Here is a 17,139-nt window from a genome sequence, read left to right as displayed (position 1 = left end):
TCAGCTCTGTCTCGCCCACTTCCTTCCCACCTGCACTATCCTCACCTGCTCTCCATCACCTCCTCATCCCCAGCTATTCCATTTTGCTCTATCTTGCTCCATTTCTGGGGACAGGTGCTCTGGCCGACAAACTAGGCAGGAAACAGTAGGATGGTTAATTGAACAGTGGGAACGGGGTGTGGGGTGGCTGCTCTGAGTTCAGTCCCAAGTAGGGGGCAAAGGTCAGGCTCAGTTGTTCTAGGGTGGACCTTAGGTAAAAATCTTGGAGTTTGAGACTCGGGCATCCCCTGGTGGCCAAATGGCACTAGTGAAAGTCGCTCAGATGCGTCTGACTCTTTGCGACCCCATGGACTATACAGTCCATGGAATTCTCCAGGCCAGAATACTGGAGTAGGTAGCCTTTCCCTTCTCCAGGGGATCTTCTCAACCCAGGGATCGAACCCAGGTCTCCCACTTTGCAGGTGGATTCTTTACCAACTGAGCCACAAGGGAAGCCCAAGTGGAAAATAAACCTGTGGAGGATAGTAAAGAAAACTCACCATCTATCATGACCATTCTCTCTCCCACCCATCCATGTGTGTGTGTGTCTCTCTCTCATACACACACAGTCACAAGACACATCCCCAGAGCTTTTCTCCTTTTTTAATCAATGACCACCTTATCCAGCTTTGGAAATCTGGACAAAGGGGAGGCTGAGAAGAGGCCTGGTTCAGTGTCTGAGGGTCTCTGAGTGAGTCTGCATCAGCAGGTGGGCCCCAGGTGGGCCTGTCCATGGGTTGGGCACAGCAGTTTCCTGAGTAAGAGCCTGCCCCACCCTCAGGGCAGCACCCCAGTCCAAAAAAAAAAGAATCAAGGCCCTCCAGGCTTCAGCTGTTTCCAAGTCCCTCAGGACAGTCAATAAATACATTAGATTCTGAGTCAGGCCTGGGAGGAGGGAATATGCAAAGGGCAGGATGGGCTGCCCAGGGATCCCAGTGATTCCCAGGTACTCTCCTGCCCTTTCCCGACAAGGAAGTAAATAAATAGACCTCCAACTCAGGAACAGGGGTGTTGGAGCAGAGGAACTCTCCCCTGGGAGTTAGTAATTAAGTCTCATGTTAAAAACAAACCAGACCCAGCCCCTGCCAGTGTCTACAAAATCCTACAGGATTGGGTAAAGGGCTAGCCTGCCTGGGGGTACACAGTACCCAGCCCTGCAGGTTCCTGGAGGAGGTCTCATGTCTGTTCTGCAGCTCCTGGGCCTCCCTCCTCCTTTGGGGGTGACTCCAAGAAAATTGGGGTGATTGATGGTGGCTTCTTCATCCTGAGAAGAGAATAGGAAAATGGACAGGGAAGCGGTCATTAGCTACATCCCCTAATCCCATGAGTCTTCCATTTCCCAGGACAGGATAGGGTCACTCACGAGTAGGGGGAGGCTGGGACCCCCACCACCAGGAAGTGATTCTTCTTCCGAAACAGTCTCCACAGGCCCCGGTGGTTGCCACGCACATCCAGGTCCCAGATTCGGAGGCACTGGGGGTGGGGGGTGGGGGCCGGCAAAGGCATGGGTCAGAGAGCTGTGGCGAGGGCCCAGCGCCACCCCCCTCATCAGCCTTCTCAATTTGCAAGGACAGCATCTTCAAGACTATGGATTTGTGAAGGGGGTTAGAAGAGAGGCTCTGAGAGTATGAAGAGAAGGTTCTGAAATAGAAGAGTCCAGAAAGGCTCCCTGTATCTTGGGGAGGGGTATTCCTGGGGGAGGTGTGGTATTGGAGCACCTTGGCAAGCTGAGTCCAGGTGGTGAAGTCATCATCCTTCTCCATCCGGATAAAGGCCACGTAGGTGTGGCCCTCTGTGTCTGGCAGGAAGGAGTCTTCACAAGGGTTCTTGCTGTGGTCCAGAACCTCTGCTTCGCTGCAGCAGGGGGCAGGGGAGAAAGGCCAAGACAAGGCCCACCTCATGACTGTGTCACACAGGCCCTGTGCTTTTAATGCTCTCCTGTGGCTATCTTGAACTTCTTAATAATTTTTGAACAAGGGACCCTGGTTTTCATTTTGCATTGGGCCCCACAAACTCTGGGGCCAAGACTCCCAGTATTTGACTTCTCCTCACTCCTTGGCACGTACTCTCACTGCCCTCAGCCATACCTGAGCAGCCTGTGAACTTCCACTTCATAAGCGTCCTTCTTCAGACTGAAGGAAAGGGAGAACTGAGTCAGGGGAGGGAATCAGTCCAGGGGAGGGGTAACCCCTCAAGGGATCACATGGGGGTCAGGGGCAACAGGGCTGAGGTGTATACACAAGCCCCAGGGTGGAAAGGGCCTGTCAAGTACTGGTTATCAAGACTCATAGATCTCCCCTTTGCTGTCCGCAGCCTCTACCTGTCCACGTTCCTGAGCCGGACACCTGGAACCGTGTTGAACTTGTGCTTCTTGAAGTAGGCCTCCTGGAATGCATGTGAAGGTAAAAAGTAGGGCCTTATCCTGGCTGGCCCACACCTGCCTGCCGATCCACCACATATCCACAAGACCCACAAATGAAGTCCTAGGCCTATAAAATCCCTCTAATTTCCTTGTCTTCCCCATTCTCTTGGCAGCATGCTACTAGCTTTAATCTAGCTCCACCATTGCCAGAGTTCACACTGGCATCTCATGCTATTGGCCCCTGAGCTAGTCCTTGTCTCCAGTGATTCTCCCTGGCCTGCTGTTCTAGGGCCACAGAAGCTGGGAATGAGGCCTGAAAAGTGACAGGTTGGACTGGGAGGGAGGGAACTTTATGACTAAGGAGCTGAGGGTGAGGGAAATGAGGTCACTCCCTGTTCCCCTCAGAAATGAGTGGGGGTCTTATAGTAACCAGCCTCTGAAGGCCCTCCTGGCTTCTAGGAGGTTCCAAATTAGAAGCTGTCCATTCCTTCACACTGGGTTCTCTCAAGGTCTCCCTGGCTATAACTGGGGAGTGGCCCTTTGGATACAGCCATAAAGGGGTGGGGACTGGGGCTCTCCCTGTTCACTTCAGGCTGAGGCTTCAGCCTCAGCACTTATAAGGATAGGAGAGAGCACAATTTTCAGGGCTGGACGAGTGTGTGGCGGCAGAAATACCCTCCCCACACCCACAGTCTAGTGCTAAGAATAGCAATAATAAAAATAATACCAGCTGACCCTTATATAATGTTTACAGTCCAAAGCATATTACGCATACTAACTTCTTTAAGCCTCACAACCCTATGAGGTAGGTGGTATTTTTATCCTCCTTTCTCAAATAAAGAAACTAATGCAAAAGGCAGTTACTAATAATTTCCCAAGGCTAACTGGCTAGTGAGTGGCAGAGCTGAGGTTGCTTGGGCCCATGTTCTTGCCCCATCTACCACACTGTGCCCCTGGCCCCAACACCCCTGCTTCCCACTCACATGGAAGTAGCCATTCATGTTGAGGCCAACGATGCCGAAGTGGTAGGATCGGGACACGTCAGGGATAATGCACTCCCGGCCTCGGCGTTGTTCTGGCATCCGCATCCACATATCCCAGTCCCAGAGCTGGCAGCGTGGAAGATACTGAGAATTAAGAGGTTCGAGCTGGCAGGGGATTCCAGCCCACTCACCCTCCCCTGCCAGGGCACCTTTTCTGGTGTGGGCCACTTGGGCTCAAGCTCTTCCTTGTACAAGGACTTCCTGAGCACCCAGCCCAGCCCAGGCATGGTCTCCACACGGTACAGCAATGCTGGGTCCTCCGCCGTGTGCTCATAGCCCTGTGGACAGGCAGCCACGAGAGGAGGTGTTAGCTTGGGGCCTCTACTCATCCCTCAGCTGACCCCTGGCCGCTTAGCCTACCTGGTCATTCCAGGCAGAGATACAGTACAAGCTGTCGTCCTCCTCCAGCAGGTGGATGGATTGGCTCAGGAAACTGAGAGGCAGGGTCCAGGGGTTCAGAGAGGGGCAAGGACAAACTCAGTCACACAGTGATGCTGGAAGAGCTGGAGATGGGACTCAGGAGTCATGCCTCCTTCCACCTTCCCCTCAAACCCCATTCATCCCTTCTGTTTCCATTCATCCTTTCCGCTCTCCTCCTGCCCCAACACCAGCCAGCCTACTTTTGCTCAGGCACTCCCCCCACTTTGGAGCCTGCTTCCTCCAGAAAGCTTTCTAAGAGCCCCCACTGGAGGTGGGGGGGGCTTCGTCCCTGGAGACCCAGTCAAGCAAACAGGCCCCATGCAGCTTGGAGCCGCATGGGGAGCACCCCTCTCACCTGAAAAAATCCACAGCAATGTCCAGGTCCTCTTCCAGAACCACAGCAAACTTGGCTTCCTAAAAGGGGTGGGGGACAACATGAGCCCTAAGGAGCTTTCTCATCCCATGTCTCTCCCACCTCCATTCCACTTCTCAGGCCGCACTGCCCCCATTTTTCATATCAGGAGGATGAGGCCCAGAGAGAGGAAGAGCTTGCTATATAGTAAGACCAGACTTATGCCCACTTTCCCCCTCTAGGTCCACGAATTTTGTCCTTACTACTCACCGGAAACAGGTTGAAAGTGGCAGTGAGGCTGGCCTTGTAGTGCTGGGTGGGGAGTAGGAATAGGGCACGTGAGCTTTGGGGTGGACAGTGGGGCCAGGTGTCCGCCCCTTCCATCCTTGCCCAGGTGGTACCTGAGACACACGGGCGTTCTTGATGCTGATGGGAGTGTGCTGGATGCCCCTCAGACCAAACAGCGCCACCACATCCATCGGCTCCTAAGGGGCACGGCCATGATGTGAGCCCCCTACCTCAACTCCACCCCCTGCCCAGCTCTGCAGGTTCTGTCTTGTCAAGCCCTGCATGTTTCACAGCCCTTGCCTGGGCTGTCTCCCCTGCCAGGCCTCTGTGATCATTGCTACTCAGTACCTACAACCCTGCACTCTGCTCTGCCCAAAGTCCCCAAGCCCCACTCACCTCATAGTAGCCGTCGATGAAAACTGTTATCATCTGGGGAGACACCCCCTGGGCTGACAGTAGAGAGCGCAGCATCCTGGGGAGCCCAGGGATGGATTAGACCTCTTTGTCCCCCCAAATCAGGACTCCTCTGTACTTACAGATGGGCCCCAACTCCCCATGTTCACCCACATAGGTGAATGGACACAGAATCTGTTGCCTTTCCACCCACCTCAAGCATTCTTCCTGCAGGCACGTGAGCCTGGGGTTCCCACCACTAGCAACCTCCTGTTCAATGCTAGATACAGCTCACTCCCAGGCTCACCTGTACAGGTAATTGGGCCGGTTCCCCGCAATGACAGCCACAGGCACATTGAGGACCTTATTGTCTGCGAGCTGAGGGAGAAACAGTGTTCAGCTCTTGCCTCGTTTTCTCTTCAGACTGAGATTTCCCACCTGGGGAAGAGTCTTGAGGGAGAGGGGGACTCAAGGGAAAAGGCAGCGGGCTTCCCTGTCCTGGCCCCTCCACACACTCAGCTCAACTCCATCTCTAGGCTTTTGCTCACATGGTCTGCTCCTTCCCCCCAACCAGGATGCCCCATCTTTCAGGGCCCAGTATAAATCAGCTCCTGGTCCCCTCCCAGGCTGGGGCAGGGAAAGCCCAACCTGGATCTTTCCTGGGGCCTCTTGCCAAGCTGGGGAGGAGTCCAGGCCTCACTGCCCAAAGCCCCACTCACTGGGTCAGGGCTGAACTCGATGGGTGTGGGGTCCTTGCAGCTGCACACACTTCCGTAGCCCTCGACTTTGCTGCAGAAGCGGCGGCGGCGACGGTTCAGCTCTGTGTCTGCCCAGTGGCACTCTGCCTCTGAGGCGGGGGGAGAGATGAGGTCAACAGGATGGGAGAATGAGGCCAGTGTGGTCTGGAGAACACCAGACACCCAGTCGAGAGCGAAGCCCTGTAAAGAGAACCCAAATGCCCACCCCCAGCCCAGGCACTGCCCTGGAGCCCAGCCCCCACTGACCCCACCTTCAGCTGAGCTCAGTGGCACATCTGTCTTCAGCAGAACTGGATCCCCCCAGGAGGAGAGGGCAGGTGACTTAGAATGTTTCTCCCCGAGCACAGGACCTGGCAGGGGGCAGAAATGAGGGGCAATGGGGGCCCTAGATCCAGGCTCTAGTTCTGGATCTTCTTCCCGTCTCTTGGCCCAGCTTTATCCAGCCTACTACCACCATCTCCGATCGGACCCCTACCCCACCCCATCTCCTGGAGTTTTGCTCCTCCCAGGCCCTGAATACTACAGGGTGGATGGCCTATGGTGCCGGCACCTCCTTTTCGTCCCACGAAGGCCCAGGTGTCCCTCCAGCCCAGGGCAGGGCCAGCCTGGCTGCCTAGGCTCCTCAGCAGAGCCTTGGCGGTGTCCTTGAGGTGGAAGGAGCCCTCGTCCTAGGAGACCAGAGAAGGTGGTCAACCTGACTGGCACAGCTCCAGGAGACCTGGCCTCAGGGAATACTAACTATAGGTCAAGCACCATGTAAAACATTTTACTTAAATCAGCTCATTGAATTATCACATCCCAGATAACTGAAGGCTTAGCTTCTGAGACTCACCCAAGGTCACCAGGCTAATCAGTTGTTACCATGGTCCCACACAGGACCCACCTCTGTCCTCTGCCACCTCCCTGCCCTCCCCCTACCACCTTTCTCCTCCCCTCCCCCTTCCTGTTCCAGCTCCACTGGCAGCCTTGTTCCGCAAGCATGCCAAGCACCTTTCCAATTAGGGGCCTTTGTGCTTGCCTTTCCATCTAGAATGCTCTTTCTCCAGATATTCACATGGCTCACTCCTCACTTCTTCCAGCTTTCTGTGCACAGGTCATTTCCTTACAGAGGCCTTTCTTTTCTGAAACACTCCATCACCCTGTCTCCCTTGCTTAATTTTCTTCTCCATATAAGTTATTGTTCCTGACATTATAGATTTATCTGGCTGCTTTCTGTTGATCTTGCCCTGTGGGTATAAACTCCATAAGGGTAGGGACTCTGTCGTGCTCTCCACTGACAAGGCTAGGATTGGAACCTGGTCACCTTCCTCCAGAGGCTTTTGCCACTCTGCCATACTAGGGGCACGAACCCAGGGCCACAAGCAGAGTTGAATTAGGGGCATTGGGAATGGGGCCAAGGCCGAGTCACTGACCTTGACGGTGCAGATGAGCACTCGGCCAGGTGCCACCATGTTGAGGAACAGCACCATGGCCTCATCCTCATGAGGTGAATAGGTGTCAAACACTCGCTTTGCCATCACGTGGCCCTGGCAGGAGACACACCTCTTGTGAGTTACTGTCACCAGCAAGGAGGGCTTAGCTCCAGCCCTCTAGGTCCCCTATCCTTAGAACCTCACCGTGGCCTGGTTGAGGACGATGACATGGATGCCCCGGCCCTGCTCCTGGGCCTCATCTTCCAGCACCTGCAGAGTAGTGGAGACAAGGACAAACTCTTTATTCTGGCATTTGAGGTCTCTCTGTCTTATGGGCACTTACAAAAACAGCTGCATGAAACAAAACCTCCGCTCCTTCCTCTGCCTCTGGTCACACAGTTCTCTTCAAATCCAGCTTGAAGGCCACCTCTTCAGGAAGTCTCTATAGTTCTCCCATGAAGAGAGATCCCATCTTTCTACAGTCTGCCCCCACTGTCATGACTTTTAGAGCCCTTGACTATCTGCCTCATGCTGGAGCTATCACAGTTTATCTGACTGAATCCCTCAGAGTAGAGGACAGGTCTGGTTACCTCTGAATTCCCAGTGTCCAGGCCAAGGCCAAGATCAAAGAAGGCAGCAGGAAGTAGTTACAAAATAAATAAATCAATAAAGTAACTGCCTACTAATATTACTTATCACTTTTGATAATACCCACTACATATGATATATTTCACATACTTTACACTAGGCACCAGCCCACTCACCGTGGTGCCGTCCACTGCCACATACACTTTGCTGCGGCTTGAGTATACCTCCACATCCAGGACACGTCGGGGACCACTGCCTCTGCGCCGTGGGGGCTCCAGTCGGCCCAGGGCCTCATCTGTGGGGGTGTGACAGTGCTTGGAGATGGTCCCTCCGGCAAAGTCTGGGATCTGCCTGCCATTTCAGCCTTAGGATCCCAGGGGACCTCCCTCCACCACCAATCCCAGCCTCAGTCTGGCCCTACCATAGTCTTGTTCTGGCTCCAGGTCTTCACTGGCCTCGCTTATAGCTCGTCGTGTGTCTAGGATCAACTTGATGTTGACAATGACGGTCACCAGTAGGAAAAGCACGGCTCCTGTCTGAGGGGAGGGGCAGGGATGATAAAGAGGGGTACCCCCTCCAGATCACTGAGGGTCTTCCTGAAATGAGGGCTCTGGCTGAAGCGATGACACGGGGAGAACCTGGGTTTGCCTGTCCTCCCTCTGTATGACCAGTTCTACTCCCCCAGACCGGGGTTCAGTTTCATGACCACCTCCTTCAGAGGCCCTCCCCTTCCATCAGGGCGTTGCCTACCCAGAACTCCTGTATTCTTCCATTGGAGGCCTTGAGTTCCTTGGTGCCCTCCACAATTAGTTCCTAGAGATGGAGCCAGTCCCAGAGAACCACACAGGGAATTGGAAGACCTGGGTCCTAGCCCTGCCTGTCTGACAAGTGTATGCCCTGGGCAAAGCCTTCCTGATCCACCTTCAGCTTTGTCAGAAGCCTAGCAGGTTGTACTTGGGTTCTGATTCCAGAACTCTGGGCCCGAACCACTACCTGGTAGGGACAGGAGACAAAGAGGTTTCCCCTCTAGGAAGCTGCTGCCTCTTTCTGGGGTGGGGCCAGCCAAGGTAGGTCCCATGCCCATAGTCTAGGCTGGGGGCAAAGCTGAGAGGGAGCCCCTGGGAGTTTGGGGACACCTCTATACCTGACAGAACCTCCGCAGGGCCCGCTGGTTGGTCAGTTTATACTTCCAAGTAAGATACCAGCTCCTCTTCTTTCGCGCCCCAAAGGGCTTGATGAGGGGGCTGGGCTTCCAGTCGTCCATGTCGTACTGGGAGTGTCACCACTGTCCTGGCCAACCCATGCCTGCAGCAATCTGAGGAGACCAAAGGGTCACATGGGGTAAGGTGTTCTTCCCAGAGTCTGATGTTTTCTTGGGGAGATGAGGGAGGACCTCCCAGTAATTATTCCCTGCGGGCATCCATGCTCTGTGACCCAGGGAAAGTAGCTCAACTCCTCTGGAAAGGAAACCTTCAAAGGGGTCAGAACACCTGGAAACTCCCCTGGGGCTGGGGAAACGGACAGGACTGCTCACGGTCCCAGGGGTGGAGGCCGAATAACCGGCTCTCAGGCTCATCAGTCCCTAAAAGAACGAAGCCCCAGGCCTTCCCAGTGCTGGGGTGAGCAAAGGGCAGCGAACCCCCAACACCACCATTCTCTATCCGCCTCAGCCCTCGCCCCCTCCGATCTGGCCCTGCTTTCTTCCTTCCGGGGCTCGGGGCCGCCCGAGCAGTCGGTGGGTCCGCCCGGACCACGCCACCCCTCCTGGACCCCCGTCCAGAGACACTCACAGCTCAAGGAGCCCGGGCCCCTTTCGGGCCCCACTCGGGCCCGCACAGCTCGGCCCGGCGCGCCGCGGCCTCCGCCTCCTCCATGCCGCTCGCGGCCCCGCCCCGGCCCGGCCGGCCCGCCTCCCCGCTTCCGCCGCCGCCGCCGCCGCCGCGGGGTGAGAGAGCGGCGGGCGGCGCTTAGGGCGGCGGCCAGTGTCTGCTGCCCGCGAGTCCTGCTAGTGCTCGGTCCGTCGGCTGCTTTGCAGCCGGCTGGCCGGCTTGGGGAGAGCCGCTTCCCGGCCCCCAGTACCGCGTGATGGCAAACCCGATTCGGGTCGGAGTCCTAGAACCTTGGACTAGACCGCGATGCGCGCCAGGGTCAGAAGGGCAACAGGCCTGGAACATAGACACCCACCTCCCTTTGCTTGGGCGAGGCTGCACCAAGATCTAGTGTATGGGAGGCCATTGAAGACTACGGGGAATTACAACCTGGTTATACCACTCTCCTAGACCTTGGGCAGGTCATTTCACGTCTCAGCCTAGGTTCCCTTCTCTGTGAAATGAGGATGCCCTTACATGATGCTTACTGCATGCCAGTCACTGTTCTAAATAAGCACCATACTATATTAACTCATCTAATTCCACAACAACTGCAAGAGGTAGGAACTATTACCATCCCAATCCTAGAGACAAAGCAAACGAAGCTCAATATCACGAAGTTGGTAGAGCTGGAATTCAAACCCAGGCAGTCTGGTTCCAGATTCCTCCTAACCCTTCACTATACTGATAATAATAACACTTAATAAAGTTCAGCAGGTGCAAAGCACTTAGCTTAACACAGTGGTTCTCAAACTTCAGCTTGCATTAGAATCACTTGGAGGGGTTATTAAAACAGATTGCTATGCCCCATTCTTAGAGTTTTTGATTTAGGAGTCTGGAGGGCAAAGCAGAATACTGCATTTCTAAAAAGTTTCTAGGGGATGGTGATGCTTATTTGAAATGAGTGGGTGGCCATGGCATGGTTTTAGGCAGGAAGCAATATAATCCAATTCAGGAGAAAATTTACTGTTCTGTGGACAGTGGATTAAAAGGACACAGAGGAAGCCAGAAGATAGATTAGATTTTTTTGAGCTCTCTGTATTCCATCTGCTTCTTAAAATGGTGGGATGGCATCCTCAAAATGTTAACAGGACTTGTCTTAGTAGTTGAGGCAATCAGTGACTTCTAATAAGTATGTGTTCAGTTCAGTTCAGTTGCTCAGTCGTGTCCGACTCTTTGCAACCCCATGAATTGCAGCACGCCAGGCCTCCCTGTCCATCACCAACTCCCGGAGTTTACCCAAACTCATGTCCATCAAGTCGGTGATGCCATCCAACCATCTCATCCTCTGTCGAACCCTTCTCCTCCTGCCCCCAATCCTTCCCAGCATTAGGGTCTTTTCCAATGAGTCAGCTCTTCGCATCAGGTGGCCAAAGTATTGGAGTTTCAGCTTCAACATCAGTCCTTCCAATGAACACCCAGGACTGATCTCCCTTAGGATGGACTGGTTGGATCTTCTTGCAGTCCAAGGGACTCTCAAGAGTCTTCTCCAACACCACAGTTCAAAAGCATCAATTCTTCGGTGCTCAGCTTTCTTCACAGTCTGACTCTCACATCCATACATGACCACTGGAAAAATCATAGCCTTGACTAGACGGACCTTTGTTGGCAAAGTAATGTCTCTTTTTTAATATGCTATATAGGTTGGTCATAACTTTCCTTCCAAGGAGTAAGCGTCTTTTAATTTCATGGCTGCATTCACCATCTGCAGTGATTTTGGAGCCCCAAAAAATAAAGTCTGACACTGTTTCCACTGTTTCCCCATCTATTTCCCATGAAGTGATGGGACCAGATGTCATGATCTTAGTTTTCTGAATGTTGAGCTTTAAGCCAACTTTTTCACTCTCCTCTTTCACTTTCATCAAGAGGCTTTTTAGTTACTCTTCACTTTCTGCCATAAAGGTGGTGTCATCCGCATATCTGAGGTTATTGATATTTCTCCCGGCAATCTTGATTCCAGCTTGTCCTTCTTCCAGCCCAGCGTTTCTCAGGATGTACTCTGCATATAAGTTAAATAAGCAGGGTGACAATATACAGCCTTGACGTACTCCCTTTCCTATTTGGAACCAGTCTGTTGTTCCATGTCCAGTTCTGTTGCTTCCTGACCTGCATACAGATTTCTCAAGAGACAGGTCAGGTGGTCTGGTATTCCCATCTCTTTCAGAATTTTCCACAGTTTGTGATCCACATAGTCAAAGGCTTTGGCATAGTCAATAAAGCAGAAATAGATGTTTTTCTGGAACTTTCTTGCTTTTTTGATGATCCAGCGGATGTTGGCAATTTGATCTCTGGTTCCTCTGTCTTTTCTAAAACCAGCTTGAACATCTGGAAGTTCACGGTTCACGTATTGCTGAAGCCTGGCTTGGAGAATTTTGAGCATTACTTTACTAGCGTGTGAGATGAGTGCAATTGTGCAGTAGTTTGAGCATTCTTTGGCATTGCCTTTCTTTGGGATTGGAATGAAAACTGACCTTTTCCAGTCCTGTGGCCACTGCTGAGTTAGAACAGAATAAATCCCAACATATTTTAAAAAGGTATCCCTCGGGATTCCCCCTGACCCTCTTCTCTCCTCAAACTCACTCTTTATAGAAGATCTCATTCCACTCTCATGAGCTCTCTGACCATCTAGATTTCTAATTTCTGCAGACTTTCTCCTGAGCTCCAGGCAGACCCGATTTCAACTACCGTGTGAATATTCTCATAGGCCCCTCCAGTTCAACATGACTCCTGCAAGAACCATCTCTCCTCAATCCCAGTCTTCTTGGGTTCCCTTCCTTGGTGAATAGCATCAGGTCAAACAGCTGAGAGTCACCCTCAATTCCCTGCCTCTCTCCAGCAATCAGGACAGGTCTGTTTGCTCACCATTATATTCTTTGTACCACATACCATGGCTAGAACATAGGAGATTCTCCATAATATTTTCTGAAATAATTTGCTTTCTGAACAAATATTTATTGAATGACAGCATAGATAAATGAATGTTACTAGTTATCAAGTCTTGTCCATCGTATCTTCTAAAGATTCCTCCTCCATTCAGGTCTAATTCTCTTCCAACTTCACAACCAGCCCCTGTCCAGGACACTTTAGTTTCTTGCCCTCTACCTTGTCTCCTTGACTTCAGATATTTACCCCTTTAATTCTCCTTGCAAAATCCAGAATATTTTTTCAAAAAGGCAAATCTATTTTGTCTGTCTCTGATTTAAAACCCTTTCATGGATCAATGCATACTAAAGAAAAGTATGTTACTTAAAGTTACAAAAGTAACAAGCTAAAAAATAATGGTAGAAATGTACAGGGCCAGTGGAAGGAAGGAAGCATAGAATGTGCAGTAAATCTTATGTATCATAATAGGAAGTCAGTAGACAATGTTTAAAATCAGGAGATGGTGATAAAAGCCTATTGTGGAGCTATGAGTATAAACACCAGGAAAAAAATAGGTAGAAGTGGTTGCCTCTGGGAAGTGGGACTAGATGTGGGAAAGGTTCGGTCAGGGTAACTGTCTTTTCATAATAAACCTTCCTGATGCCATGGACTAGAATTACTTTGATCAAAAACCAAAATTAAGCCAGAGCATAAAAATTTTTTTATGGATCCTCATTGCCCATAGAATAAAATCCAAGCATCTTAGAACCACCTTTTATAACCTGAAAATGTGTTACTCAAAATGTGGTCCCTGGACCAGCAGCATGGCCATCAGCAGGGAGCTTGTTAGAAATGCAGAATCTCTGTCCCCACCCTAGATTTACAGAATCATAATATGCATTTTAACAAAATTCGCAGATAATCCATATATGTACAGTCAAGTATAAGAAACATCAGCTTCAATATTGGTTTCTTCTCACTGGCCAGAAGAACTTGACTTCCTCTCCTTTAGTCTAAATTTAGTGTCTACACTGGGTTGTGCGTGTGTGGTGTCTGTGTGTGTGTGTGTGCATCAGTGGCGAGTTAAATTCCAACCACTGTTTTAGACCCAGCTCCTCTACTCCAGGAGCTTCCCGGATGGCTCAGACAGTAAAGAATCTACTCCAAGAAGGCTTCCAAAACCCTCTGTAGCTCTGTTAGCACTCTTCCTTAAAATCCCACTTCCCTAACTGAGGGTGCTTAACCTTCTTTCAGCAAACATTCATTGGGCCCCTGCTGAATGCCTGGCTGGACTCAGCACCACAGTCGGGAGAAGGCGCTGAGTTTCCTTCAGGTGCATACTCAGCATCACCCAGCCTCACCCATTCCAGAGCCAGAGGTGTATGCGCAGCACCCGAAGATCCACACTCCCACACACACATACCGAGCTCTGCGCGGCTTTTCTGAGTGTTACGGCGCCCTCCTCCCTCCGCGACTGAGTGCGGGCGGGGACCCACCGGTTCCGCCCGGCACTAGCAGCCGAAAAAGGAGGACCCCCCCCGCCCCCGCCCGGGAGCGGGATCCCGGCGTCCGGTCGCCCAACCTCGTTCAGGCTTAGGCCCGCATGGAGGGGACTGCGGAGTCCCAGACGCCTGACCTGCGAGACGTGGAGGGCAAGGTGGGCAGGAAGACCCCTGAAGGGCTGCTCCGCGGGCTGCGAGGCGAGTGGGAGCCGGGAACCTCTGGCGCTCTGCTGCTCTCGGGGGCGCCTAGCACGGGCCACAGCCTGGGGGACAAGATCATGGCGCTGAGGATGGAGCTGGTGAGTGTGGGCTGCACGGGCCAGGGGGACGGAGTCTAAAGCGTGGGGCCGGAAGGGATGGACTCGGGTACCCAGAGTTGGGCTGGGGAGGAGAGAGTTAAAACCACCTGCCTAACTCCTCAGGATTCCTACCAGATCAATCTTTAATCCTTGGGGTCCATTAATTGCCTTCCCCACCAAGGGTGAGTGGAGTATTGACTCCGGGTGGGAGGTGCAGGATTTGGTAAGTTTTTTGTTGTTGTTGTTGTTGTTTTTTGCCAAATAATTGGGAGGGGAGAGGTGAGGGTTGGGAAGCCCTGAGAACCTAGGACAGCACAAATCTAGCTTCTCCTTTCCCCCTAGCCACCATTATAGGGCAACAGTTATTTTCTCCTCCTCCAAACTGGGCCCGGGGTTTGTTCCTCTCTGACTCCAGTATCCACCCCAACACTCTGCACAGAAGAGATTTGGGTGAAAACTGCCTGGAGTAGGGCCACTAAAAACATCCTCTTTCCCCAGCATCCCCCACACCCACGGACAATATTTGAAAGTTCCTAGGAGCTTAGCAGACACAGAGGAGCAGCACCAGCGCGTTGGTCTCACCTCCTCAGACCCTGTCTCCTTCCTGCCAGCCCCCAAGCACACTGGAGATTTGCGTCTCACCTGCACTTCCTTGGGGAGAAGAGGAGGAAACCGGTGCCCAGCCCCTTCCCTGTTGCTGCCGCTCTAGATTCAGAGCCAAAAGGGCAGTTGGGGCCTCCCAGGCTCCCCAGGGCCCTGGTTCCGTGAAGGGGGTGATCTACACCTGCCACCACTTTGCAACCAATTCTAGGGAACTGAGAGGAATTGCCAGCTACTTTCTGGGCTAGAACCAGGAGCCCACAGTGAGTGTGTCAGCTAATAGGTCTTCCCTGGAGCCCCACTGTGCCCAGTTCTGTGCCGTGCTGAGGTGTGTGTGTAGGGAGACGTTGGGAGGGAGGTCTTGGGGCTTCCTGAGAGGATGGGAGGAGAGTTTTGTGGGCAAAGCAGTTAGGGAAGGCTCCCTGGGGGAAGGATTTGAATGCCATGTGTGCATTTGGCCTTGAAGATTGGAATCTATTGCCAGATTCTCCCCAGTAGGGCTGTAACTGTGCCCACCTAAGCGAGGGGTCTGGCTTTACCTCACTGTACAGACTTTAGCTCAGGGCAGAGAAAGAGCTAACTTAGAATGTCTTGCTTTGGAAACTAACTTTCACCAAGGGCATGTGCCAGGAATCGTGCTGAACATTTTACAAGATAGTCTCCTAGTTCTCACGGAAACTTATTAGGTAAGGGATATTTTATAGATGAAGAAACTGAGGCACAGAGAGGCTAAGAAGCTGCCTAAAGTCAGACAAGAAGTAAAAAGTATAGCCAAGTTTTGAATTCAGATGATTTGCCTGCACTTTACAGTTTCAGTATTGAGACCTGCTTTGTGCCAGATGCATTAAATGTCTTTTATGTCACTGGAGGGAGAAAAGCAGTTATAGTTTTCCCGTCTCACAAACGAAACAGGCTTGCAGGTGCTGTGGGGCTTGCCTGAGCTCACACTGGGAGGAGCCATGGCTAGTCTCTCTGGCTTTAACTCTTTCCTGTCTTTGGTGGCGATTGTGTGTGTGCTAAGTCGCTTCAGTCGTGTCTGACTCTTTGCGACCCCATGGACTGCAGCCTGCCAGCCTCCTCTGTCCATGGGAATCTCCAGGCAAGAATACTGAAGTGGGTTGCCATGCCCTCCTCCAGGAGATCTTCCTGACCCAGGGATCGAACCGGGGTCTCTTCAGTCTCCTGCATTGCCAGGCGGGTTCTTTATCACTGGCTCCACCTGGGAAGCCCTGGTGGAGATTACCTATTGGTAAACTTGAAAGGATACATTTCACTTTTGTTTGGGTCTTTCTGCAATCCTGACCCAGCCTGGCCTGGGGCCCAAGGCTACTTATGAAAGACACAAGGGAGGGAGCCTTCTGGTCCTGCTCAGGGAGAGGTTCCTTAAGTGCCCTACTCCATTCCTTTCTCCCTCCTCTGCAAAGGTGCCTTTGGTCTCTTTATGCACTCTGCACTGAGGAGGACAAGGGGTGGGGCATTGGGGGGGTTCCCCTGGAGCCACTTGTGGCAGAACTAGTCCAAGCCCTGTAAGTAGTGTCCTTCAACTGCCCCTCACCCAGCTTTCCTGCAGGGAGCGGGCAGGCCTGCCCTTGAGGCCAAGGTCATTCCTGCCTCTTGGCCACTTCCCTCCCCTACTCAAAAGTTAAGTGAACCAGACAGACTCTGGGATCTGTGGGAAGGGAAAACAATGGCAACCTCCCATACTTAATCCTCCCACCCACAGAACTGTTGCTATGACAACACACCCCCACAGAACAGTTTGTTAGGCAGGGAGAGAGAAGGCAAGGGTTCAAGTCCTGGCTCTGCTCCTGAATCGTTTTGTGATGTTGAGCAGAGCCCTGACTCTCTTTGGCCTCAGGTTTTCTACTTCTAGAGGGAGGGAAGGGAGGGCGAGGGGAGGGTAACAATAGTCTGGGAATCTCAGTCTCAAACCAGGGAGCTAAGACTCAGATCTCTGGGTTTTTGTGCTAGGACTTGATTTAGATTGAGCCTGTGAGTGAGCTGTACTTGTGACCTTAGGGCTGGTCAGAGCCTCTGATGTGTGCTTGTTAAGGGAGGAATGGGGAACCTGAATTCCCCTGGGAAGAGAATTGGGTTGGAGTGGCCTCTGAGGCTGCATCTCTTCTGCGCTGTTTATCCCCTTTCTGTTTCCAGAGAGATTGGTGTGAAATGAGTGTTTCTTTTTCTGGCAAGAAAGCTTTGCTTTCTTCTATTCTGAGTAGTTGTGCTGTCACAGTCAGGGAATCCCACTGTCACAGGACTATAGGATCTGCTGCTCAGATTCATTTCCCACCAATGTGATAAAACCCAGCCCCCAGACCCTAAGACCAGCAAAGACACCAAAGAAAATAAA

The 17,139-nt window shown here is 52.3% G+C and overlaps 2 protein-coding genes across 8 annotated transcripts in view; one reads left to right on the top strand and one right to left on the bottom strand.

Moving 5' to 3' along the window:
• Positions 1-626: 626 nt before the first annotated feature.
• Positions 627-17,139, bottom strand: part of POMGNT1 (protein O-linked mannose N-acetylglucosaminyltransferase 1 (beta 1,2-)) — a 24,279-nt gene continuing 7,766 nt past the window's right edge. For 2 of the 6 annotated variants that reach the window (XM_081488581.1, XM_081488580.1), the window contains exons 3-23: positions 8,800-8,970; positions 8,077-8,191; positions 7,832-7,950; positions 7,272-7,337; positions 7,068-7,181; positions 6,206-6,323; positions 5,907-6,005; positions 5,617-5,744; positions 5,205-5,275; positions 4,901-4,976; positions 4,618-4,701; positions 4,487-4,528; positions 4,220-4,278; positions 3,805-3,877; positions 3,594-3,722; positions 3,385-3,510; positions 2,360-2,424; positions 2,127-2,171; positions 1,758-1,893; positions 1,403-1,512; positions 627-1,303 (exon numbers count right to left, since the gene is read on the bottom strand). In XM_081488581.1, the coding sequence (XP_081344707.1) occupies positions 1,216-1,303; positions 1,403-1,512; positions 1,758-1,893; positions 2,127-2,171; positions 2,360-2,424; positions 3,385-3,510; positions 3,594-3,722; positions 3,805-3,877; positions 4,220-4,278; positions 4,487-4,528; positions 4,618-4,701; positions 4,901-4,976; positions 5,205-5,275; positions 5,617-5,744; positions 5,907-6,005; positions 6,206-6,323; positions 7,068-7,181; positions 7,272-7,337; positions 7,832-7,950; positions 8,077-8,191; positions 8,800-8,919 (1,983 nt within the window). In that variant the 5' untranslated portion in view covers positions 8,920-8,970 and the 3' untranslated portion in view covers positions 627-1,215. Of the gene's footprint in view, positions 1,304-1,402; positions 1,513-1,757; positions 1,894-2,126; positions 2,172-2,359; positions 2,425-3,384; positions 3,511-3,593; positions 3,723-3,804; positions 3,878-4,219; positions 4,279-4,486; positions 4,529-4,617; positions 4,702-4,900; positions 4,977-5,204; positions 5,276-5,616; positions 5,745-5,906; positions 6,006-6,205; positions 6,324-7,067; positions 7,182-7,271; positions 7,338-7,831; positions 7,951-8,076; positions 8,192-8,405; positions 8,971-9,445; positions 9,545-17,139 lie in introns of those variants that run through there. The other 4 variants (XM_081488583.1, XM_081488579.1, XM_081488578.1 and 1 more) reach the window with 4 other exon arrangements.
• LURAP1 (leucine rich adaptor protein 1) overlaps positions 8,644-17,139 on the top strand; it is a 22,008-nt gene continuing 13,512 nt past the window's right edge. For both annotated transcript variants that reach the window (XM_081488592.1, XM_081488591.1), the window contains exons 1-2: positions 8,644-8,722; positions 13,640-14,186. In XM_081488592.1, coding sequence (XP_081344718.1) covers positions 13,989-14,186 — 198 coding nt within the window. In that variant the 5' untranslated portion in view covers positions 8,644-8,722; positions 13,640-13,988. The remainder of the gene's footprint in view (positions 8,723-13,639; positions 14,187-17,139) is intronic.

This window comes from Giraffa tippelskirchi, chromosome 5, assembly GCF_054371585.1.
Source record: "Giraffa tippelskirchi isolate mGirTip1 chromosome 5, T2T-mGirTip1v1.2.pri, whole genome shotgun sequence".
Lineage (NCBI taxonomy): Eukaryota > Metazoa > Chordata > Mammalia > Artiodactyla > Giraffidae > Giraffa > Giraffa tippelskirchi.
This window is presented reverse-complemented; position numbering and strand designations above follow the sequence as displayed.